General features: G+C 37.6%; 1 protein-coding gene and 1 pseudogene across 6 annotated transcripts in view; one reads left to right on the top strand and one right to left on the bottom strand.

The window, feature by feature from the left end:
• The first annotated feature begins 656 nt into the window (after nucleotides 1-656).
• Nucleotides 657-2676, top strand: LOC138376150 (small nuclear ribonucleoprotein G pseudogene; annotated as a pseudogene).
• Nucleotides 2677-5885: 3209 nt separating this feature from the next.
• The window catches only part of ADD3 (adducin 3), a 125277-nt gene continuing 106700 nt past the window's right edge, over nucleotides 5886-24462 (bottom strand). For 4 of the 6 annotated variants that reach the window (XM_069461130.1, XM_069461131.1, XM_069461136.1 and 1 more), the window contains 12 exons: nucleotides 21759-21910; nucleotides 20757-20837; nucleotides 19771-19920; nucleotides 19137-19280; nucleotides 18928-19026; nucleotides 17758-17940; nucleotides 16061-16318; nucleotides 14659-14778; nucleotides 14110-14196; nucleotides 10777-10900; nucleotides 9059-9154; nucleotides 5886-8133 (listed from right to left, as the gene is read on the bottom strand). In XM_069461130.1, the coding sequence (XP_069317231.1) occupies nucleotides 7841-8133; nucleotides 9059-9154; nucleotides 10777-10900; nucleotides 14110-14196; nucleotides 14659-14778; nucleotides 16061-16318; nucleotides 17758-17940; nucleotides 18928-19026; nucleotides 19137-19280; nucleotides 19771-19920; nucleotides 20757-20837; nucleotides 21759-21910 (1787 nt within the window). In that variant the 3' untranslated portion in view covers nucleotides 5886-7840. The remainder of the gene's footprint in view (nucleotides 8134-9058; nucleotides 9155-10776; nucleotides 10901-14109; nucleotides 14197-14658; nucleotides 14779-16060; nucleotides 16319-17757; nucleotides 17941-18927; nucleotides 19027-19136; nucleotides 19281-19770; nucleotides 19921-20756; nucleotides 20838-21758; nucleotides 21911-24462) is intronic. The other 2 variants (XM_069461133.1, XM_069461135.1) reach the window with 1 other exon arrangement.

The following is a 24462-nucleotide window of genomic DNA, read 5'->3' as shown; positions in this document are numbered from 1 at the left end:
CAAGGAATACAGGGCCAACCTCACAACTAGAATTTCGGTAGCACTTGGCCCTTCTAGGTAGTCCTAGACAGGGCTGGGTGTAAAACGTGAATAACCCATTCCCGCTGTCCCGCGGCACTCTTACATGGCCACGTCTTGTCATCACACGGCTGCTTCCACGGTGAGAGCCACGTCAGGTCCCTTCCCCTGTCTGCAGCGTGCCTCTCCCCAACAGCTAGGGCCACGTGACCAGCCCACCTGGCTGTGGTGTCCAGGACTAACCGAATGAGGCCGGAGGAACTGAGGCAGCCCTAGCTCCCGGTTCTGGGGTTCACTCAGCATGGAGCCAAGCCTGCCAACAGGCCGGTCGTGACCTTGTCTGGGCTCTAAGCACTGCCTGGTCCCTGGGATTCCGAGCAGTACTGTGAACTTCAGCTCCGATAACAGGATCCCCATCTGTCATTCTCCTTACATCCGAGTTCCTGTCTTGAACTGCTAACCAGCCCCGGGCCCCTGGAGTCTGAGGTCCTGCCTTGATCTCGCCATTACCCCACAGGAAGGGGAGGAAGTGCTGCTCTTGAGGCTTAGCCTGTGGCTGGGGCTCCGACACGTGCGACGGGACTTCTGCAGTCCCGCTGTCTTGCCCCAGAGGCCTGGGTAGGACGTGCTCTGCCCCGATGCAGACCCCTGTACCAGACTGTGCCTCTGGTGACTGCCACGTCCTCCAGGTCCCACGTTTCACCCGCCAGGCTGGACTCCTGCGAGGCCCCAGCTCGAGCTGCTCCCCCGGTGGCTGACTTTGCCCAGTGAGTGGGTAGAATTCCAGAGCTCGCCCCACCCAGTCTGCCCTGTTTCTCTGCAGTTAATTAAGCCATGCTCAGCTTGACTTTGGCAAGTACATATGTACGTGGACTCTTGCTCAACATTAACCTAAAGGTCAAAATGGAGGCACGAGACCATACCCATACACGAAATGTCATATATATGCTTCTAAAGTATAAAACTCAAAATATTTTAAGAACAAAACATCTCAATCACCACACAGTATCTTTTAAACTAAATAATTTAAAAGACTTAACACGCCCAAACATCCGGGTGCAGTGGAAACCTCACCCCGCCCTCCACCCCCCACTGTGGACCAGTAGATAATATTTGGGATACATTCTTGGTTGTCTTACTTGCCTCAGATGACCTTTATTTCAGCTGAAACAATTGAAGCCTGCGTTTCCAAAATAGAAATCAAGTGGGAAGTAATGTTTAACCTTAACTTGTTAGTCCAGTAAACACCTTCGGAAGAGTTTGCCTGTGCTTGCCAACAAGTTGGCTGTATCTACGTGTTCTCTCATAAAACTGAGGAGGTCATCTACGCTGAAGTCAAAGTCTATCAAAGCAGTCACCACTGAAATCCAACCCCTAGCATTACTCAACAGGAAGGGGGTGAGTTATAGAGCACAGCAACTACTTCCTCCCCAGCTCCTGCTCAGTGAGAATCTTCAGAAACTCCTGCTTTTGGAAGAAACAATTAGTTTAGATTCTGATCGTCTATGAAAGAAAATGCCCTTACTTTAACTAAGGACGGAACACTTAACTGGTGAACCATCAGAATGGGTCTAGCAGCACTGTAGCTCCAGGCCCAGGCTGGGATTGTCACTACTTTCTTTTCGAAACAGAAAATTTAAGTCCAGAGTACCAGGGGGAACTCCACAGAAGAGTCTACCTCTTAACGACTGCATTTTATAACTGTACCACTTCCTTATTCCCATCCCCATCTGTCAGGATATCTGTTACAATGCTTTGGAAAATCCAAGTTTTTTTCTTTTTCTTTTAAAGTTCAGGTCTAAGTATCAACCTGAAAGGATATTATTTGGTGCAAGAAGTCCAATTAGTTAACACTCCAAAGTGGGCTTTCTACAGGGCTCATATATTTACTAGCTTTTTGAGGGATGCAGTCTGATATAAATAGACAGACAATGAAGAAAAATGTTGTCTACAAGTCCTTTCATCTGGTGCTACTAGTTTGCACTACATATTTTTATTTGCCCTTTAAAAGACATTTTAAAAATCTTAGAATGATTTCTTGGAAATTTAATATTCACTAGTGCACATCCAAATTAGATTAATAAAATCAACACTACTGGTTGTAAGGGCATGGAGTTTAGCAAGGAACTAGTATTTTGCCTAGCGATAGGAGTTACCTGGAACTGAAAACAAGGGATTTTCTTACCATCATAAGCAAAGTCAAGGCTGGCCCTGGAGAATGACAAAATCTAAAGGTAGTTTGTAGAGGAATAAAATCTAGAAACGAAAGCTCTGGCTTAATCACCACAGCTTCAAGTATCGAGACTGACCCAACCAGAAATTATATAGGCCTTAAAAATAATTGTGGGCCGGGCCTACGAGCGTGAGGGCGTGGGAGGGAGGCTGCAAATTCAGTTTCCAGGCATCTCTGAGCCCACCTAGTAGACACAGTGAGCAAGGCTCACCCTCCCCAGTTGCAACAAAACTTACAGTCAAGAAGTTATCATTCAAATTAAATGGTGGCAGACATGTCCAAGGAATAATTTGGGGATTTGATTTCTTTATGAATCTTGGATAGATGAATGTTTGGAGATGGCAACTAGTGGTTCAGAGAACACTGGAATGATGGTAACATGAGGAAATGGTATCATCATATTGGAAGCCCTGGGACAAATATAAAGAATGGCTGTTCAGCAGAGAAATCCACGTCCTCTCCCCAAAGGGCCTGTTTTACTATGACATGAAAATCAGGTCATGTATTCTCATTATTAAACTTGTTAAATAAAAAGAAATAATTGTGGACTGGATATATATCCATCTCCATTTTTTTGCTAGATAGAACACACAACTTTTTGTTACATAAGAAATATCAAATGTTCCAATTTTTCAGTTAAGGTATAAATGGCATTTAAACTGTAGATTCCAACAGTAGTCAGCATCCTTATATGTACTGAAACACAACTAGGTATTCCATGAATATGTACATTATTTGTCAATTAAAAAATAAAATGAAAAAATCAGCATCTTGATTATCTTGAGAAAATACTCAAAAGACTCAGAGCATCTGACAACTTAAAATTTTAGGAAGAACAATTATTGATAAATAATATACAGGCTTGGTCTCGCAATGCGTTTCTCTAAACCAGTCCCATAATAAAGTTCTAAACATCAATTTGCAGGGAATCTTAGAAAATGTATATTTACCTTTTCCTAGGTTATGATCCAATGGTTTCCAAGGGAAAGTGTGGTATAGTGGGAAAGCACAAATTGCAGACTTTGAAGACCTTTGCTTGACTCCTGGCTTAGCCCCATGAGCTGTATGTTAGGCAAACATAACCTCTCTGAAGGATAGATTCTTCGTTAAGTCAGATCAAAGTAACTTAGCCGTAAGAAGCAAATGAACTAATGTGGTATTTATAAACTTTCCTCAACTTAAGACTGCACCTAGTAATGTGTAATCAAAACAGAGTTCTAAATCCAAGCTCAAAGACATTTTGAAGTTCTCTCAATTAACTAAAAACTAAATTTGGACTTGGGCTCAGCATTGCCCCCTACTGGTCATATCTTAGAAATAAACCCCTTGAAAACAAGTTTGCAAATTCAGTCTTTTTCTATCAAAAGTTCCCCAAAAGGCTTATGCTTGTTCTGACTTCCAGTATATACATTAGGCTTTTCTCAAAGAAATACCATTTCTAATTACATTCATTTAAATAAAATTATAAGTAGGTACAGTATTATTTCTGATCTTTAAGATAACTTTTATAACTAGACTGAGCCATCTTTTCAGGTTTTTAAAACACTTTCCTTAGAATGTCTTTCCTGCTTCCAATGTTGGAAATCAAAAAGGAAAAAAAAAAAAAAAAAGATGAAGGGCTTCTTCCCAAGTCTTTGTTGCATCTTCAGCAAAGGTATAGATACCTTGTCTTCCAGGTGTCATGGTGAAGATTCAAGAGCTGGTTCTTTACCCTAAAGGATGCTAACACCACAGGTCATTCTTGTTTTTCAGGTATTCATCAATTTCTTCATTCTTGGGGTGATGTTTTGGGGGGAAAAGGTCCTTCCAACTCAAAAGTCAAAGTTTTATACCAAATCTACTTATTATCACAGCATGAGTTCACCACGGCTGGACTTACAGTCCAAACTAAGGGAACTGCCTCCCTCTATAAAACCACAAAAACGTACACTGGAGCCACATTGGGTAGGGCACACAGATGGCACTAGTAATTTTAGAAGTCTGAATCTCTATGGGTGAAATTCTACCACCTCCTTTTCATCTTCTACAAGCCTTAGTTTCATTATCTCCAAAACGGGGATAATATTATATCATCTACTCTGCTGGGATGCTGGGAAGGCCAAATGAGGTAATATATGAAAAGTACTCAGCATAATCTTTGGCACACAGAAGGCATCAAAGAAAGAGATAGGTATTATCAATTAGCTCAGTCAAAAAAAAGTCAATTATTGCTGGAGGCATTATATCACCACTCACAGGCATGCAAACTCCTCTGAGGAGTGACTTCCTATCACAGCTTCTTTCTGAGACCACACCTCAAAAATTCTCAATGTGTTCTCCACGGGCATGAAGTCACTGCAGGTGACATCTGTAGTGGGACCTGCTAAGACAACAAAGTCGAGAACAGGCCAGTGAGGAGAATTATAAACAACAAAGGAAATGTCTTCTCTTCCAAGTTCTGAGTATTTCACAACATGGTGCTCACGGACTAAGAAAGGGGGAAGTTGTGTGCAGCGACTGGAAACGTTGGATTGTTAGGTCTATTGCACCCTCTAGTGGCCACAGAGAAGATTGTTCTTTTTAAAATCCCAGTTTGGCCAAGATTGCAACTTGAATATGGGTATACATCGGCCTTGAGTTTAAAAAATAACCAGTCTGCCTTTATGTGTTTTCTATGTTTTTTTTTTTTTTAAATCTAATGTTAAGAGAAACCAATGCTGTCACAATTTTATCCATTCAATTCTATTTCTCTATTCCGGCTGAAAAATGCTGATTAACCGAGGAAAGGCAAAGGCAACTACCTTTCGTGCTGTATTGATTCTTAGGTAGAACTGAAGATAATCGTCTTTGTTGCTTTATGAAAGGGAATTTTGAAATGAGCATTTTCTAAAACAGCAATTTCTCACCACAGGTTTATTTACAAGCCAAGGTAATACTTAAATATGCCCAAGACTATGAATCTATTCTTCTTTGCCCAAACCATTCATTTTTATAATGGATAATTATAGCAAAAACTTTGATTAACCAGAACCCCCAATTAACATGGTTTCTTCCTCTTCTACTCTAGTTTTAGGACAAAGTGGAAAAATAATCACAATAAATTATTCGTGTGAGGGACTTAGCTTGAAAATCTTCTGGGATGGTTTCAATGACTCACACCATGATTATTAATATACAGAAGATACATAATATAACTGGACAAGAGCTGGAAGGGAATAAAAGTCTTAAAAATGCTAATGTGGTGACACTGTGAACTATTGTTTATTCTTTCTGCTATTTTCTTTACTGTTACATTGCTATTCGTAAAACAAAAAGAGGGGAAATGTCCTGTAAAATCTATTTTCTACACTGATAGATCTAAACAGAATCGAAACTACAGGAACCCTAAGGCCACTATACTTTAGTAAGATAAAAAATAGGTCTCTTCGGGAATATCTCCTCCAGTATGAGCTGAAACAAGTTTATATATATATATATCACACATACATATATATATAATTTTCAACTAATTTGAAAATATATTTATCAGGACATTCCTTATTCAGGAGTTCTTCTTACTTAGGGCAAAGTTTCACTGAAGTGTAAAACTCAACAGACCACAAAGTGATAGACTAAGTACCCATCCCTGAACGGAAACCTCATGATACCAAAGCCATATATTTAAAATACTGTTTATTTGTGATTTAACATTAATTAGCATTACATCTAAGAGCAATATCAGATAACATTTATACATTTTTCCACAGGACACAGAGGTTCATTGGCTCATTCTTTATGCCAAAGCAAGTAAATAGAGGCATTAGCAAAAGGTGCAATAGTTCACTGTTGCGTTTAAAAAATATTTATGCACATTGCATTCATTTAGATATATATATTTTTAAAAAGTTATGGAAAAGCATAGTTCACAGGTTACTGTTTCTACATACATTGTAATACAACATAAATGATGTAGAACGTAAAAAAAAAAAAAAATCCTCAAATACAGAGTTAAGCAACTGAAAGTTTCCACTAAGAGATTAAAACACTAATTCCAGTAGTTAGTTTGAGATCTAGAATGACATTTCCAGGCTCTGTTTCAGCTCTGCATGATCATACACACGGTCCAACAGAACCAGCCCCAGGACACACTGTAATCAGTGTCACTGTTGCATGCCAGCTCGCCCTCCAGAAACGCTCTGGGTTATTTTTACCCATGGATCATTTTGGATTATTGATTTTACATTGATTTATGACATCACTTGGGTGAAGAGGGAAAAGCCTATATTATGCCTAGGTTTAAATTTGTTTTTACATTAGAGAGAAAATTAACTGAGAAGATTCTTTTTTAAAATCTGTAAAAATGAAGAAGTGGTAGTTTTTTCTCATTGGTAGGATTAGACCCACTAATTTCTTCTAGTGCTGCCCTCTAAAGATAACACAAGTTAGAAGGAAATGACCCTTTTAAAATGCAAATATCAACCAAGAAAGTCATTGATTCTGGCAGAAAAACAGAATTTTAGAAATTTGGGACATGTTTCGAATAAATCACACTATATTGTGCATATGAGTTGTTATCAAACTAGATTCTTCTTTTCACATTCCACCTTTTGTTCCCTTTTCACTTTCCCTTTCATTCTTTTTCATTTGGTTACCTTATGAGATTTTCTTTATTCATTAGCAATACTAAGAAAAATAAAGTATAAGATTCAAATATGAATCTAGATGTACCTTTATATGCTCTAATCCCCTTTTGATACCAAGTCCCTGGATTCTTGAATTATATTTAAGTATACTCAGTACCAAGCAGACTTAAATATGCTCTACTGTTAAATGATTGGCTAATATGCTTAGGACACTTTTATACTGAATGGTATACAAACATCTTAACATACAAAAATTGTTTTTGCCAGAGTTAAACTAAATAACCCATGTTATGTGTACAAAATCCCCTTTGTTGAAAAATAAGGGGCTTTCTAAACTAATAAAAAAAGGAAGTTTTCAAAAATTATAGTTTACTAAAACGGCTTTTTTTGGCAAACAAGTTTACTTCAGGTGAGGAAATTTTATACTGTGAATAAAATTCCAAATGAATCTTTTTTTAAAACTTTTAAAAAAATTATGTGCCAGTGTATACTAATGCTATAGATTCTTGTCTGAGAAGCTTTTAAAGCATTCTGTTAATGCCCATTAAAACAATGGGGACTCAAAAGATACAGTCAAAAATTATGATAAAAAATTATAATCTGATTACCAAGTGAAACAGATGTTGAGAAATAAAAATTCTCACTTGTTCACTGGCAATTTCTTTCCAACAGATACTGTGGAGAAGGCCTGAAGTAATTCAGACAGATATCTGTTTGTGGTGACTATAATGTACTTCATGAGGGCAGAGTTAATTAAAACTAGCAATTGTTTAAAAATTCAAAGTCATTTTTTGGATATATAAAATGAGAGATGAAAGTTTTTTTCATAATATGTTTTTCTTTTAGTAAAACCTCTTTCCAGTTCTTAAAGTCCAGTTTGCTACATACCCCCAATCTGATCTACCACTGCATATTAATCTCAACTCAAATGTGGTATTGAAATGTGCAATGTCACATTGTAATAATAATAATTATAAAAAGACTTTATTTAGGCTTCAACTTTCTCCTTTTTCTTGTTTTTCTTCAGAAAAGAAGGAGTGCGGAACTTCTTCTTTTTCTTGGATGGTGATTTTGAAGGTGAGCCTTCAGGTGACAGGACTTCTTCAATTTTTTCTGGAGACTTAATGGTAATCTCGATGTTTTCTATGGTCGTGCTTGTAGTTAACCTACTCACTCGCTTAGCAAGCTCATCTTCAACATCATGCATATCATCTTTGCCATTTACTACCATGACAGGCACTTCCATGGAGATGAAGCTCTTGGAAAACAGCTCATGGTTTTCTACAAAAGGGGAGGGTTTTGGGGTTATTTTACATAGTTAACATTCTTGCTTTATTTTACAAAACTGAAATGTTTTACCAATGTACTAAGGCATTACTTTAATTCCAGTAAAGATAGATCATTATTTTAATAAACTCTGGATCTATTAGCATGAAGCTAATTTTCTTAAATGACATAAAGGGGAAGGGAACAAAATTATTAAACAGTGAAAGCTAGATAATTCCAGTTTGACGACATGACAGTTTCATTATAAATCACATCAGCATATATGAAAAAGACAACATATTTTTCTTTAGTTTTGGGGTCATTTGGCTATCAAAACTGACAAGGATTTCATGCTGCTGATTGGAAGATGCATGACAAATCAATTTTAATTCCACAAATTCTTAGGAGCTATGGGTTGCCAAAACCTAGATTTTTTTTTTTTCCCCAAAATAAAGATGGGTATTGCTCTGTCACCGAGGCTGAAGTGCAGTGGTGCAATCATAGCTCGTTGCAGCCTCACACTCCTTGGCTTAAGTGATCCTCCCATCCTCCCACCTCAGCCTTCCAAGTAGCTGGGACTACAGGCATGAGCTACCATGCCTGGCTAATTCTTTAATTTTTTGCAGAGATAGGGTCTCGCTACATTGCCCAGGTTGGTCTTGAACTCCTGGCCTCAATTGATTCTCCTGCCTCCACTTCCAAAAGTGCTGGGATTACAGGTATGAGCCACTGTGCCTGGCCGAAACCCAGAATAAGGTAAATCATATAAATGATGAACAAAAGTAGCACCACATTTAATAATGTAAATTATTGGTAGATTTGAAAAATCCATGGCAAACTTACTCTGATCAGGTGTTCAATTTCCTTACATGAAAACAAATGACAGAGGGACAGACTCAAGACTGACTCAGTGAATGCTATGGGAAATTACATTGAATACCTTCCAATTTTTCAGGGACATTTTGCGGTGACTGAGTTTGAGACTGAATTTGTGAAACAGAGGAAGCGTCATCTGAGAGTAATTCCTGCTCAGCATCTGTTGGATAAGAGTTTAGTTAAAAAGCCATGCAAAACAAAACAAAGCAGCATAAGATTTTAGGGAGGTTAGTGCATACATCAAATGCCTGCATACACAGAGACGCTAAATTCTTCAGCAATGAGTTGAGCATGCTAACGGTTACCCCATATGTCAATAATTATGCATTAAGAGGAAGTTAATGTGTTAAAATTTCCGGCTGCTAATAGTAATTTTACATACAGGGTTACAAAGGAAGCACAGCTAAACTGGCAGCCCAGGCAAATAATATGTGTGCATTTAGCTTTTGCTGGTGTGAGGAAACTAAAACAGACTGAGCAGCCAGATGAAAACAATATAAAGCCTCACCAGTGAGGCTACGTTAATGAGGCAGAATGCTTCACTGAATTTTTGAACAATATCCAATAGTGATTTCTGTCAGAGCAACAGTACTGAGCTAATTCAGAAGGTCATAATGAATGTGGAAGGAACTATAAAGTTTTATATATATTTGTTACCTGGCATCTTTAGGCTTTCAAAAAATAAGAGAATAAGGGGGATATTTTACAAAATACATAAAAAAAGAGAAAGCTCCCAACCTTATGTTAGAATAAACAAATTCAACAGTACCACTTATAACATTTAGTGTAATTATATTAATGACTCAGGATGACTCCCTTTTGTGACAAACCGTTCCTTGAATGATCAAGAAATCATTTGTTTTTCCTACATGATATCTAACATGGCAATAGTTCTTTATTGGCTTGTTTAGCTTTAGGTAAAAATTTCAACTGTATACACTGTGGATGCTCTAAAGCAGAAGCTTTTACCCTCTTTTGAGGTCACAGACTTCTTATCCCTACCCTGAACCCCCTTTCCCCAAATGTATGTAGTGTACAATTAAGCATGTATTTTTCAGGTGGCTCACAGACTGTCTGAAGCTTATCCAAAGACCCAAGATTGAGAACTCCTATTAAAAAGAATCTTATTCTAGAGAGAAAGGGAGCTAGCTAGTAATCAATTGGCTAGGATATTTTCATTAACAATTCTTAAATATAATCCTAACAATCTATTTACTAAGGGTTCCAAAGTCAGAAAAATTTAACCTCACTAAGAGTGGCCATATGCTTAAGGAAAGCCACATCAAAATTCTAGCAGTTTTAAATTTTGATTTTGAAGTGACAATACTGGCACCCTGAGACACTAAGGAACAGAGATTTTGCAAAGCAATAAAACCATAAACTTGTGAATCGATAATTACCTCAAAATAAGATTTGAAAAGCCAGGTACTATGAAATGTTTATATCTATTAATATATCTACTTTGGCTAGTAATTTTTTACTCATCTGGGGATTTCAGTTTATAGAAGATTTCACTATAAGATAGCTAGCACTGAGATTTCTTTCTGAGGAAGAACAGCTTTCTCTACATGTTAAGGTACATGGTCTATGGCAGTTCCGTGTGTTTCAGCCCCACATATACTCAGTAAAGGACTGGGATAGATGAAATAGAACAATTGATCAAAAAAGAAACATTTTTAAAAATTAAAAAACAAAAAACAAAAAACATTGACTGCCTTCCCTCATCCAACGTGGGGTGTTATCCACGTAGTTATTCTAGACTTTATATAAAAATTAACTAACCTTCTAGGCCTTGTTGTTTACGTTCGATTGTCTTTTTATATTCTTCAAGTTCTCCTTCTGTGAGATGACTGAATGGGTTAGGAGGAGCTGGTGGGCCATGATCATCATCATCAAATTGCATGGTCTTACACAGAAAGAAAGAAAAAAAAATTGATTCATTACCAAGAGTTTTACTGTCTATCTACATATGCATGCTCATATACACACGTGTGTAAATGCATACATGATGTTAGTGAAACCCTACTTCACAACAATCATAAGAAATGATGAGGCAATATACTTTGTTTAAAATACTCGTATCAGATTAATGCTCTTAGCCTACTATGCAAAGGACTAAAATCACCATGATGTTTCCTCAATAAGCCTGTATAGGTAAAGTTTAATAATCTTTTAAAAACAAACAAACAAAAAAACTAAGCCAAGTTCTAATAAGCTTTATATAACTGAGAAATATACTGAAAAAACAAGAATTGCTCCATTTCAAATCCTTTGTAAAAAAGGCTTAAATGAAAATGTACCAAAAGAACTTCTTTAAATTTGTTATGAAAATAAACTTGTAGCTATTTTCTCAAAGAAAGGAATTAATAAGACTTTTAGTTACACCTGGCAGATGGAACTCATGCATTTATTGTTGATCCCTCCCAAAATCCTACCAAAATGATAGTAAAAGAATAATAGTAAACTTTGAAGGACAAAAGAACGGGAGAGGAGACAACAGAAGATGAGAAGTATTAACACATTTATGGAAGATGGAAAGCAAGTGGAAGAGTGGGTAGCAGGGCTGAGAAAGTTGAAGCATTAGTCCTGCAAAAAAGGATGCAAATGAGAAGCATGCTCATTCGCCCTGAAGAGGTCTGATAAGGCCCAGAAACTAGAGGCATCAGGTATCACAGAAAATGACGGTGAGGAAAAGCTGAAAATAGGGGGACAAGTTAAAAGCATGAATAAAACAGATTCCCAGGTCCCCGTCCTACTCCACATAGCCAAGCATTTACCTCTCTCCCAACTCAGAAGATCAGAGGTTTATTCTTTAGAAAAAACTAAGGGACATAAAACACAGCTGCAGCTCTCAGAACGACAGGAGGAAACTGACTGAAGCATTCTTCTCTGGATAAATTAAATGGTCCCAGATAAAAGAACCACAGATAGTAACGTTTGGGGATTCCCCAGAGAAGCAGCCGGGTCCACATCCAGCCGCCCTGCAGAGCAGCTCACAGGTCCCCAAGCTCTGGACAACCCAGAGCTACTGATCAGCTTTTAGTGTTTCATTCTTTAATGTAAACAGACTGCCATGAATCACCAGACACTGAGGAAAGCTTCCAAGGAGGAGGAGGAAGACCAGAATCAACAAGAAAAAGGGAACTCAGAAGAAACAAAGACAACAAAGGCTGAGGAAAATTTAAAATCAATTCCCTTAGAGCAACAAGAGAAAATTTATTCATGAAACAAAGATCAGGATAAACAACCAGGGAAGAAAAACTCTTTAAAAAAAAAAAAAGTTGAAAATAAAATTAAGAAATCTTCTGGAAAGCAGGATAAAAAAAGGCAAAGAGATGCAAAGTAGGAGAAAAAGAAAAAACAAAAAAAATCAGAGGCTCAAAGATGCCAAACATCCAAACTAACAGGATATATACTGACAAGACAAAGAGAGAAATTAGGGGGGTGGGAAATCTACGGAAGAAATACTTAAAAAAAAATTCCCAAAACTGAAGGATATGACTTTGCAGATCAATCTGCTATTAATGCTAAGGGCTATAATTGCTAAGAACAGAGACTAAAAAGAGATCTACTACAAAGTACACCATCATAAAATTTCAGAACAGCAGGGATGTAGAAAAGGTCTAAAAGAAAAAAAAAAAGGATCCTAGCAAAGGTTCAGGAATCACGATGCCATCTTACTTCAACAATAAAAGTTAGAGGATAGGCCAGGCGTGGTGGCTTATGCCTGCAATCCTAGCCCTCTGGGAGGCCAATGCAGGAGGACCACTTGAGACCAGGAGTTTGACATCAGCCTGAGCAAGAGCGAGACCGTGTCTCTACAGAAGACAGAAAAATTAGCTGGGCATGGTGCTGCATAAATATAGTCCCAGCTACTCGGTAGGCTGAGGCAGGAGGATCACCTGAGCCCAGGAGTTTGAGGTTACAGTGGGTTATAATGACACCATCTAGCCAGGGCAACACAGCAAGACCTTGTCTCAAAAAAAAAAAAAAAAGTTAGGGGACAATAGAGTGATACGTTTCATATTTGGGGGAAAAATTATTTCCAAACTAGAATTCTATACCCATTATATGCACATTTGAAGGTAGAATGAAGGCATTTCAAACTGTTATTTCCTATGTATCCTTTCTCAGAGAGCTATTAGAGGATGTGCTCTATGATGGAGTAAATTAAGAAATCAGAAGACACAAGATACAAGAAACAGAGGATACAACATAGATGAGAAGCACAGGAATCCTGAGAATGAGCCTGTGCAGCCTGAGAACAAGAAGTCCACATTTGGACCAGAATAACTGGGGGCTGGAACAGAAAGGCTACCTGTTGACTTTGACCCTATGGAAAATAATATTCAGAGGGACTTTGTAATTCTTTTGAAAAGTTTGGGAGCAACTAAGGCAATGTACCCAAAATGCTAAGCAAATAAAAAAGGGAGGCAATTATTAACTCAAGGGTGGGGGGAAAGTTGTATAAGAAAAGAAATATTAACACTAGCTGGTTCAGCACCAAACCTGTATAATAATAATAGAAACACTGAAAGCTGATTTACCAAAAAAACAAACAAACAAAAAAAACCAAAAAAAACTGTGATATAACCTTACTGGGAAAATGAGGAGAGGAAAAAAGGGAAGCCTTATGTAAACAGGTTAAATCCTCATCTTCCATAAAGAAGTTTCTCCTATGTTTCATTAATTCTAAGATGAACTTTTCCTCCATGTTTTCCCATCTCTGAAATTTGGAATTGACTTATAATTTATAGCTTCCTACAATTATAATTGGTAAGTGTTTTTTTCCTTTAGTGATAAATAAAATAATGGTACATCTTACAATTGATGGCACAGATCTGATAAAATACAGTCCAGGTCTAAAACTGACATACCAAGAAAAAGCAGAATAAAGATGCTCTTTAGAAACATCAAGATAAATGCTAGAAGCAATTGAAAGAACAGAAAGTCCTTGCCCCTGGAAACTGGGAAATGAAGGTAGTATTTTAAGTCGTATGAACTGACTTTTAAACTTGTGATTATATTAACCTTAGTAAAAATATTCATATTTAAAGAGCAAAGAAATTAATGTGGTAGATCAAAAACAAAGATCATATTGCTTCATGGACTTACAGAAGGAGGCTTATCCACAACAATTCCAGCAAGCAACTGAGATTGTGGTCCTGCTGTTTTCAAGTCATACCGGTTTTGTTCCCGAATCTGAAGTGAAAAACAATAACAAGTTCTTGGGGGCAACTAGACAGATGACCTTTGCTTTCTCTTTTTCTAAAAGCTTACTATTCGACCTCTCTAGAGTAAGAGTCTCTTCAATTTCCACCTGCATAAAGACCTCTTTTACCATCTTAACAACTCGCATTAATCTCCACTCCTTTTGGCACGTGATTTCCTATTGTCTTACGTTGTTAGAGAACTGCTTTCCCCCTAATACCAGGGTTCATTAAGGCAGAAGTAGTTTAATATTTCTTCCCCATGTAGCCTGTTCACTAATGACTAGCACAGAACTGGAGGTATTCAATACAAGCTAAAATTATATTGAGTTAAATTCCAAATTCTTCTGTATTCAGTAATACTGAGTCAGTATTAATCAGACTCGATCACTAGTGATTTAAACATAAAATAGAAGAAAAATGTCTCCCCTGGCCACAAAAGACCATGTCTTACCTTATTTCTCTTTTCCAGTACCTCGTTCGGGTTAGTGTTTAAAGGAACAAACTGATTTGGATCTTCAATTTTGATAGGTGTTCCACTGCTAACTTTAGAGGAGTCCTCTGCTTTCATCCACTAAAGAATCAAAAATTGTCTAGAATGAAGCTTTGTGTTCAGGAAATATTAGTAGGTGCTTAATAACTGTTTATAGTCTCTGGGAGTAGGGGGAGACTGGAGGTGGGGGGGTGCCAATCTTTTAAAGAATTTCCCTAAGTAATATTTTAGTGGTCAATTCGTTTACATCTCATACCAGTTAGAAAAAGGCTAAAAATAAGCACTCACTTTTTTAAAAAATTAAAATGCCATTACTATTCACATGAACACTCAATTATACTGCTAAACTTTCAACTTTCTCCTTTTGAAAATATGATGCTGAAAACTATTGTGAGCACACAGAGCTTGATCGCCCATTAACTCACATTCAGAGTTCTGTCTCCTGCACTGAAGTTTCATCAGATGATGGTGGCCAAGTAGGCATCAAAAAGAACTCAAAGAATCTCTTACGAGTTAGTTTTCCAGACTTCACTTTCATTTTTGGCTGACAGAAAAGGCCAAGCCCCTAATCAGCATTTTATAATGGGGATAATCTGATAGTACACAGCATATCAGAACCACAGGATTGGAAGGAGCTTATATAATTCTTCTCATTTATCCCATTTTATAATCCTTAAAGAAAGCTAATATTTAACAAGATTAATGATGACTGACCATCAATCTCTGCCAATAAAATGAATTCTGGGAAACTTATGAGTTTAATTATGTTCTTTTACTGGGAGACAAGAAATCTTATAGATATGAAAAAAATTCTGTGATGCCTAGGCATTTCCATATTGAATGCTATTATCTGATAGGATGAACTAATTTTGAGTATTTAGAGAATATTTGATGGTAAGCATTCCAAAACTAAACCAAATATAAAGCAAAATTCTGAAAAAGATAAAATAACCTATCTTTCAACCTACAAGATCTCACCTAAGGGTAGCTGTGTACAGGAATTTACACAACTCTGGCACAATTAGGTGTTGGTAACTTTGTAGTTTTAATTCACTGGTGCAGTATGAACTACAAGGTAGTATCATGTAGTGGGTAAGAACTGGGCACCAAAGTCAGACTGAGTGCATTCAGATCCTGACTTTACCATTAAAAAACAGCCCTTTTTGCCTTGGTTTCCTTATCTATAAAATAGGAAGAAAAACAGCATCATTTCATATTAGGAGAATTAAACGAGATCATTCATGTATGGCACTTAGAACAATGACTTGAAAAAGTTAAAACTTGGTAAATGATAGTAATATTTTTCTTACATTCTACTTCCCCAATATTTAATAAAGGCAAACGATGTAAAATACTGGCGTACTGTGATTTTGGTCCTGGGGCTGGTTTCCCCGTTCCGAGACTCCTCAGGCACATTCACTTTCATGTAGGTGTTCGGTGAGTTCAGCCACCTTGTTTTCTCACGCTGCTGCCTCTGCGCCATGTATTTGAGAGGAGAGAGGGGCACCGCATCGTCTTCAAAGGAAAAAGCAGTCACAGTTGCTGGGATTTCCACATCACTCTTGTGCCTTGGCTTCTCTCGGATGAGAGGATGCCTGTAAGCGTAGCCTGTTCTGTACCCCTGAGGGAGGGAAAAACCACATTTGAAGCAATCAGACCTGAACCAACACAGCACTTGGATTCTAATTCCTTAAACAAATGACAAAAAAAGACTCCTTTGTTGAAAAACAAATAAGGGGGAAAACAGCCTTCCAAACCCCACAATCTCCACAGAACATTAGTGTTGAAATCAAGAAAATTTCAAGATCTGGTTAAAACTGATTCCAGCTGACACTGCAATTTCCACTCACACAACTGTTTCTGACAGAGGGAATTTCTAAATTGCTGACTAGAAACATTTTTCTACCTATAAAAACTGTTTTTGGGAACCAAATCTCAGTGCCCATTTAAGTCTTTGTTTCTGGGTCTGAAGGCAATCTGCCTTCTGACCCTTCACGGAAGAGGGTAAAATCTAACATAAGGTGACATTTGCCAAACCATACATCTGATAAGGGGTTAATATCCAAAATACGTAAGGAACTCAAACAAATAAATAGCAAGAAAAGAAATAACCCGATTAAAAACTGGGCAAAGAATCTGAACAGACATTTCTCAAAAAATATACAAAAGGCCAACGAGCATATGAAAAAATGCTTAACACATCACTAATCAGGGAAATGCAAATTAGGACAATGGGATATCATCTCACACCTGTCAGAATTGCTATTATCAAAAAGACACAAGTAAGTGTTAGAGAGGATGTGGGGAGAAAAGGGAACACTTGTACATTGTTGGTGGGAATGTAATTAGTATGTTCCTCATAAAATTAAAAATAGAAGTACCGTATGATCCAGCAGTCCCACTACTGGGTGTATCCAAAGGAAATGAAATCAGTACGTCAAAGAGGTATGTGCACCCCCATATTCACCGCAGCATTATTCACAATGGCCAACATATGGAATCAACCTAAGTGTCTGTCCATCAATGGATGAACTGACAAAGAAAACGTGGTGTATATACACAATGGAATACTATTCAGCCTTAAAAAAGAAGGAAATTCCGTCCTGTGCAACAGCATGGATGAACCTACAGGACACTGTATTAAGTGAAAAAAGCCAGGCACAGAAGACAAATACTGTATGATCTCATTTATATGAATTTAAAAAAACTGAACTAGAAGTAGAGAGTAGAATGATTGTTATCAGGAGGTGGGGTAGGGAGACACTGGATAAAGGATACAAAATTTCAGCTAGATAGGAGTAAACTCAAGAGCTATATTGTACAATATGGTGACTATAGTAAATAACAATGTATTATATTCTTGAAAAAAAAAGATGACATTTACATGTTCCACTGTTTAATTCTTTAAAATGTGGTTAAATCACACCAAAATGCCTTGCTAGGGTCCAACTCTGCTCCTGGGGGAGTAAGAAGCGTGTTCCAAAACCAAAAGGAGATGGAGGCAACTGCTCTTGATTCTGAAGACATGAAAACCAAGTTTATGTTCAATTTTTCACCTACCAGATTGTCCAGAGTTCTCATCAGCCCTTCAAACTCAATCTCGCCAACCTTCCACTTTTGATGGGAACCCATATTCACGCCTCCTCCTCCAGATGCTGCTACAGTGTAAGTAGAAGGTTTATACTTCTGAAGGTCCAGCACAAGTAGATTGTCTACTCCACCTGCCCCTGCTAATGCCTGCACCTGTAACCAACGGTAAAACACACAGATACACAAAACTGTAAAGACTGTAAGGAGTATTTTCCTTTCAAAAAGGCACAATTTCAATTTGGCAAATATCCATAACACATTTAGAACCATACCTTGTAACATATTTCGAGCAACTGAAATCTCTTGCCAAATTTTAAAGTTCTCTTCTTGAGGTTTTCCCATGGCTATCTGGTTAATACTTTTGCTGAAAGTTATAATCTTAAAGGAGTACAGAAACACTACACTTTGAATTTAAGGATATATAGGCAGAAGTCATTAGCTTATCATCTTAATCTAATTAAGCTTTTTATAGCCCCATTTGAGAAGATGAGGGACCATCAAAAGCAAAAAGGAAGTTGGTAATTAGGACAAGTTAAAGTCAGTAGAAAAGTTTTTTCCCTTTCTTATGGCCCTTCTAATAAATTAAGGTTATTACCATTGCTTCAAGAGAATCTTATTGATTTTCTTTAAGAGAGAACCCAGGGCCTTTAAATATAATCTGCTTCACTGAGGAAGCAAGTGGTTAATAAATATCCAACCTATTATAATAATGAGGCTGTGGAATGGTTGAAAACCACGTGAGTTCATAAAACTCCCGGCCTAGTCTTCAGCTTTTCACAAAAGTGGCAACAACACATTTGATTCTTGCTCATTTGAGGCTGCCTTTGTTTCTCAATTAGCACCACGACTATAGGGTGAAAACAGAAATGGGCAATTGCACTATCTTTAAAAGTGGGATTGTGGGGAAAATGATGTTTATGAGGCACTTAGATTTGTGTGTGTGAGAAAATTTTCATTTCTTTTCCTATTTTTAATTCAATTCAAATTGGGAGTAGATAATCCCTTTTCACTTAAGTAGAGCAGAACTTCTCTTAAAAGACAAAACAAAAAGCTCTTTAACCAATAGAGCTTTGGAAATAAATAAACAAAATCCAAAGAAGCAAACAACAAAGCAATAAAAAAGGAAATAATTTTTCCTACCTGAATCTCACAGGCTATCTGCACATTAAAAATATAATGAAAAGCCTCCTCCACTGTTTCTCCAAGTGCTACCACACCGTGATTCCTGAGGACCAGCACCTAAAATAGAATCCCCAGAGCAATCACTTTAAATAACTGGCATAGCTCACACGGTTTTCATCAACAGCAGCAACAAAAATAGCTCCTTAGACAGAAACTCTACTACATACCTTACAACTTGGCCCAAGAACTTTCTGCAGTTGAATTCTCTCTTCCTGTTCATCAAGAGATCCTTGGTAGTTGTAATAGGCGACATCTCCCAGGATAAGGGACTCTTGAGAAATTGGAAGGATCCCACACTTCATGGAGGATACCTATTTGGTTGGGTGCATACCAAGATGACACATTTAGTTACTAAATACATTTTCATAGGAACCTGATTCTTTGGTCAGTTCAGGAAGCACTGGCCTATTCACTGTGTTCACCATTGCAGCCCACCTCCCTCTTTAGTTCTTCACTCCCTCCCCCCAAAAAGGGAAGGACTTAGGGGATACAACTCAATTTACATGCTGTGTATGTGTCAAGTATTATGAAAGAAGCTTTGTTCCGAAAAACTCAATGACCCACTTATTAAACTGATTAGTTTTAAAATCCAAATGCCATCTCGCCAGTTGTTTCCTAAAATGGTAGCATTTGGTTCCCAGGGCCTTTTGCTTTCTGGGTATGTAGAGGATTAATATTTCAAATGTGATTTGGGATGGCAGGGTCTGAAGGAAAGAAGATAGCAAAGCATCACGTTGGGAAAGCCATGAAAATACTGTATTTTCCAGAGTCATTGTTGGTTTTGGTTCTTCACTGACTTACAGCTGCTGTTGCAAGGGTGTGGATGTGTATCACACACTTCACATCAGGACGTGTTGAATAGATCGCAGCATGGGGACTGAATCCTGTATGGTCAATTTTCAAATTAGTACTTCCCTGGTCAACCACTTCTCCTATTATATTGACTTTCACCTGGAAATAAATCAGAAAGACATATTTAACTGGTACACATGTACCAAAGTTTGTCTGTGTTCCATAAGCTAAACCAGGGGGTGGCAAACTTTTTTATTAACGGCCAGATAGTAAGTATTTCAGACTTTGTGGGCCTCTGTTGCAACTACTCAACTCTACTGCTGCAGTACAAAAGCAGCCATAAACAATTTGTAAAAGAATGGGTTTTAGCTTTGTTCCCATAAAACTTTAGTTATAAAACAGGTAGTATACAACAAAACTTAGCATTTAGCAAGAAGCACAGTTGCTAAGATAGGTTCTTCACTGGAGGGTTGGACAAGTCTGGCATTTACTGAACTGGCTGGAAGATTTCCATTTGCTAATATTGCAGCACCCAAAACCGATGCATCTCTTACTGCTGTATAAGCTGATGACAGTGGCTAGGAGTACGGTCATGGAAAGGATAAAACGCTAGAAGGTCAGGTCCCATACTCATGCCAACTAAATGTTGTTTAAATCTAGCTACAATACACACAGACTTTGTGTGTTTAAAAAAAAAAAAAAACAAAAACAAATTCCTGAATGTACAGGGTAGGAAAAAATTCAAAAGATTCCCCTTCAAAACATAGAGAAGTTAACCTATAAGACCAACTCATTTATTAGACTCAACTACCCTGTTTTTCTTGAACGCTAAGGCTTTTCTTAAAAATCAACGTAATTTTCCAATCCCTTTACTGCTCACTAGTAAATGTTTTTCCATCCATACCTTTTCTTGTTTCGGTCTGTGCTAAAAGCTAAAAACTGTCAGAAAAGCACAAGAAAGCTCAGAAAAAGAAACATAGGAATGAAAATTATACCAAATTCGAGGCTGTGGCTTCAGAAAAAGATAGGCCTCTGGGAATTATAATAATGTGGTCTTGCTCCTTACTTATTCTTACCTGGAAAAAAGAAAAAAATAATACGGAATTTCTATAAAGTGTTCATATTTTGCAGTTTAAACATGACCAGAGATATATTTACAATGTATAATATAATTCATAATTGTAAGATATGAAGGGGAAGAAATAAGGCAAAAACTTAAAGGTCTGTAGCATGAAACTTTTCCCTTAACACTCGAGCACTTGCTGAAAAATTCTAAAATCAGTCTCTCAATTACCGCACTTACCTAAAGTGTTATTTTGAGGTCCTGAAGTTGCTTAGGGTCAATTACATTCATGAAAAGTAAATGCCAGTATTAGTCAACCCAACGGGTAATGATTATAATCTTAATTCACAACATGGAAATTAAGAGAAAATGGGCACAGAGAACAGAATCTCTTCCTAGGAAGGAATTAAGATGGAGATGAAAGAGGGAAACTAAGGAATAGCCAGGGGAGAAAAGAGAGAGACTGTTGGTGGACTGTACCACGTGTCTATGCCATTTCCATCACATAATATCTTAATATTTACGCATTTCTGCTTCCAAATAGCATCTTGCTTCCAAGTGTGGCAAAGTGAAAACAAAAGGATAGTGAATGGGAAAAATATATTTAAAAAATAAAAGCCCAGACAGGAAACTTCCTTGACCCTCAAATGCTTTTTAATGCCACTGATGCTCAAATAAAATTATCACAGAGAGGGACAATTCTGTCACAAGGTTTCTTCCTGGGTAGGCTCTGCAACTGGTCTGAACAAAAAGAACGACAAAGACAGTAAAGGAAGAAATGTGGGGGGATTGTAGCCTCTGGCTTGGAGAGAAGGTTTAAATCAGCATTTGGTTGTGATCTAGCATGCTAGGTTCAGAGAGTAAGTCTGCAAACAGTATAGCTGCCTTATGGTTGGAATTTTATAAAAAAGGAATTGAAAGGTAAAGAACTCACTGAGATATATGTATTTGCCAGGTGTGCCCACCCAAACAAGTCCGCAAGTCTGTAGAGGCTGGCAAGTTTACAGCGGGTGAGTTTTTCTCCCTTCACATACGAGGATGTGTCTGCACCGGGAAGGTCATTGATAGGTGAGACCATGCCAAGACCTAAAAGAGAAAAAAATTGTGGAAAGAGATTCAAGTCAGGTAATCCCTTACCTGGAAATTAGTTGCCAAGAAGGAGCCTGTGTCTGGGATGGCCTAGCCTTGTAAATAATAATCTGAAATTTATCAGCCCATACAAGGTTTTATTAGCTTATCCTCTTCAGAGAAGTACACTAAGAATAAAAATAAGTATTGGCTACCTTTGATCGCTTGGTAAAAGTTGCTTCATCTAGTACTTGTTAGGGAGTGACTAGAGCAAAGGTTCACACCACTGGGGAAAAAGTTACATGACCCCAAAGGTGAAAGTGTTATTAAATACTGGGGTGATTGCTAATTTTATGATGGAAAGCCCTCAACAGAAAGCTACTTTTCTAATATCTCTTTTAACTTTTATTCAAACACAAAAAGCATTTAAGATGGAAAAGAAAGCATACAAATAGTAGTCTGGCTTCTGCCCTCTTGAAGATCTGGAAGTAGTCTTGAAGGTCTCTAATGATTCAATTGCCAACTTCAATCGTTACCAAGTTGAACTTTTGCTCAGTCTTCATTCTCCTTGACCTCTTTACAGCTTGACATCATTTATGTTGCCTTTTCCCTAGAATTCTTCTCTAGGCCCATGTGATACTATCCTGGATCTCGCCTTACCTTTCCATCTGCTTCTTTTCTCCTTCAGTAAGTTCTTTACCCCCTACTTTCCTGCAACTGTGGCTCTTTCCCAAAGCTCAGTCCTCCACTATGTTCCTTTCTCATTCTACATTTCCCTATAAAACCATCATACATTTCTAAGCCTCCCCAAAGTTACTTCTGCATAGATGACTTCCCAATGTTTATCTCTGACCAGCCCCTCCTCCCCATTCTCCATCCTGCCCTTGCTAACTGCCTACAACACAGTAACATAAAAATTTAAAGGATCTGAGAGTGATTTCATCTTATCTTTCCTGATTTTTCTTATCTTTTTTCTTTTCCTTATTTTTCTTCTAATATTGATGATAATACAATTTCTGCAGGCTCAAACTCTAAGTAACCTTTACTTCCTAACCTTTCCTGGGCCACCATGTGTAATTTGTCACCACATTCCATGATTCTTTTCTTCACAAGGTCCCTCATTTTCCACACTTGGGTTCAGGCCATAACTCATGTGTGGACTCCTGCAATAAGCTTCTCATTCTTGTCCTTGCCTGTAGTCCTTTTCCTTTGTAAATCCATTCTGCATAAAACCAACAGATTGAGTTTTCTAAAGCATTGCTTTTAACCTGAGAATATGGGCCCCATAGGAAACTTTTAAAGAGAAGCCCAAATCAATATTTTAATGTAAGATCTCCTAATTTTGAAATGTTTCAAACTACTTTAAAGAAATAGTTTTAACATGTTAGCTATACAAGGCAGCATAATTTTTGACAAAATTTTAGAGTTGGCCATTAACCTAACTCCTACTCTCCCCCTAACCTTCCAACTGTAACTTCTACTTTTGACAATACAAGTACTCCAGGCAAACTGGTTGATTTCTACTTCCTGACCTCTGAATACTGGCATATGGCTTTCCTGCTGCCATGCCTTTGTACATTCCAGCCAGGCAGCCAAATCTCTGTAGCTGCCATGGAATCTAGGACACTCACAGGAGAGCTGCTTTTATTATTTCTGTCTTCCCTGACTAGTCTTCCTCTTTGAAATTTTCTCTTTGGGCTCTTTTCTTCTCTGCCTATACCCTCTTCTACAATTATTTAATCAATATCCACAGCTTTGAGTAATACTTTCTCTGTCCATCTGCCAAGTCTCTCTCCTAAGCTCTGAGCCTGCTGTTCCAACTGCTGCAATGTCTTGGCAACTCAAATCAAGCATGCCTAAAGTTGAACTTCCTCCATTTCCCAAACCAAACTACATTTCCAATGCTGGACTTTCCTATTTTTGTTAATAATACTATGAAATCTCCCAGTTCATTCTTCACACAAAACATATAGTGGTCTTTGTAAGTCATCCTCCTGCTTAAAAATGGTTTCTCAAAGTTAGGAATAAAATCCAAACTTCCAAACCCGGATGTGATATGATTTATATTCAGCCATACTAAAACCAGATTTTAATATGACTTAGTCTCTGTGTTTCTGATCTTTGTTCTACTGTTCCCTTGAAAGCCATGGTCCAGACAATTATCTTTATTTTTGTCCCTTGAAGAAGCTAACCCCATTCCTGCTGTCTTATTCTAATCCGGCACTCATACTAGTTCCCTCGACCTGGAATGTTTTCTCTTGATCCTGGTACAGTTCACTCCTTGCTATTAGATTTCAGTCTAAATGTCACCTCCTCAGAGGTTTCTCTGATCACTCGATCTAAAGTAGCCACCCAGTTGTTCTCTATCACATCACCATACTGTAATTCTCTGAATAGCACTCCCTGTTATCTGATCATTTTATTTATTCCTTTAGTCCATTTTCTGTCTCCATGAGAAGAGGAATCTTGTCTGTCTTGTTTATCATTGTATTCCCTTGTCCCTAAAAGTGTGCTTTGCATATAAAAAGATGCTCAATATTATAGAAAGTGAATCAAACTAGCTCAACCTT

This window comes from Eulemur rufifrons, chromosome 28 (genome assembly GCF_041146395.1).
Source record: "Eulemur rufifrons isolate Redbay chromosome 28, OSU_ERuf_1, whole genome shotgun sequence".
Taxonomy (NCBI): Eukaryota; Metazoa; Chordata; class Mammalia; order Primates; family Lemuridae; genus Eulemur; species Eulemur rufifrons.
The sequence above is the reverse complement of the archived record's forward strand: the minus strand, read 5'-3'. Positions and strand labels throughout refer to the sequence as shown.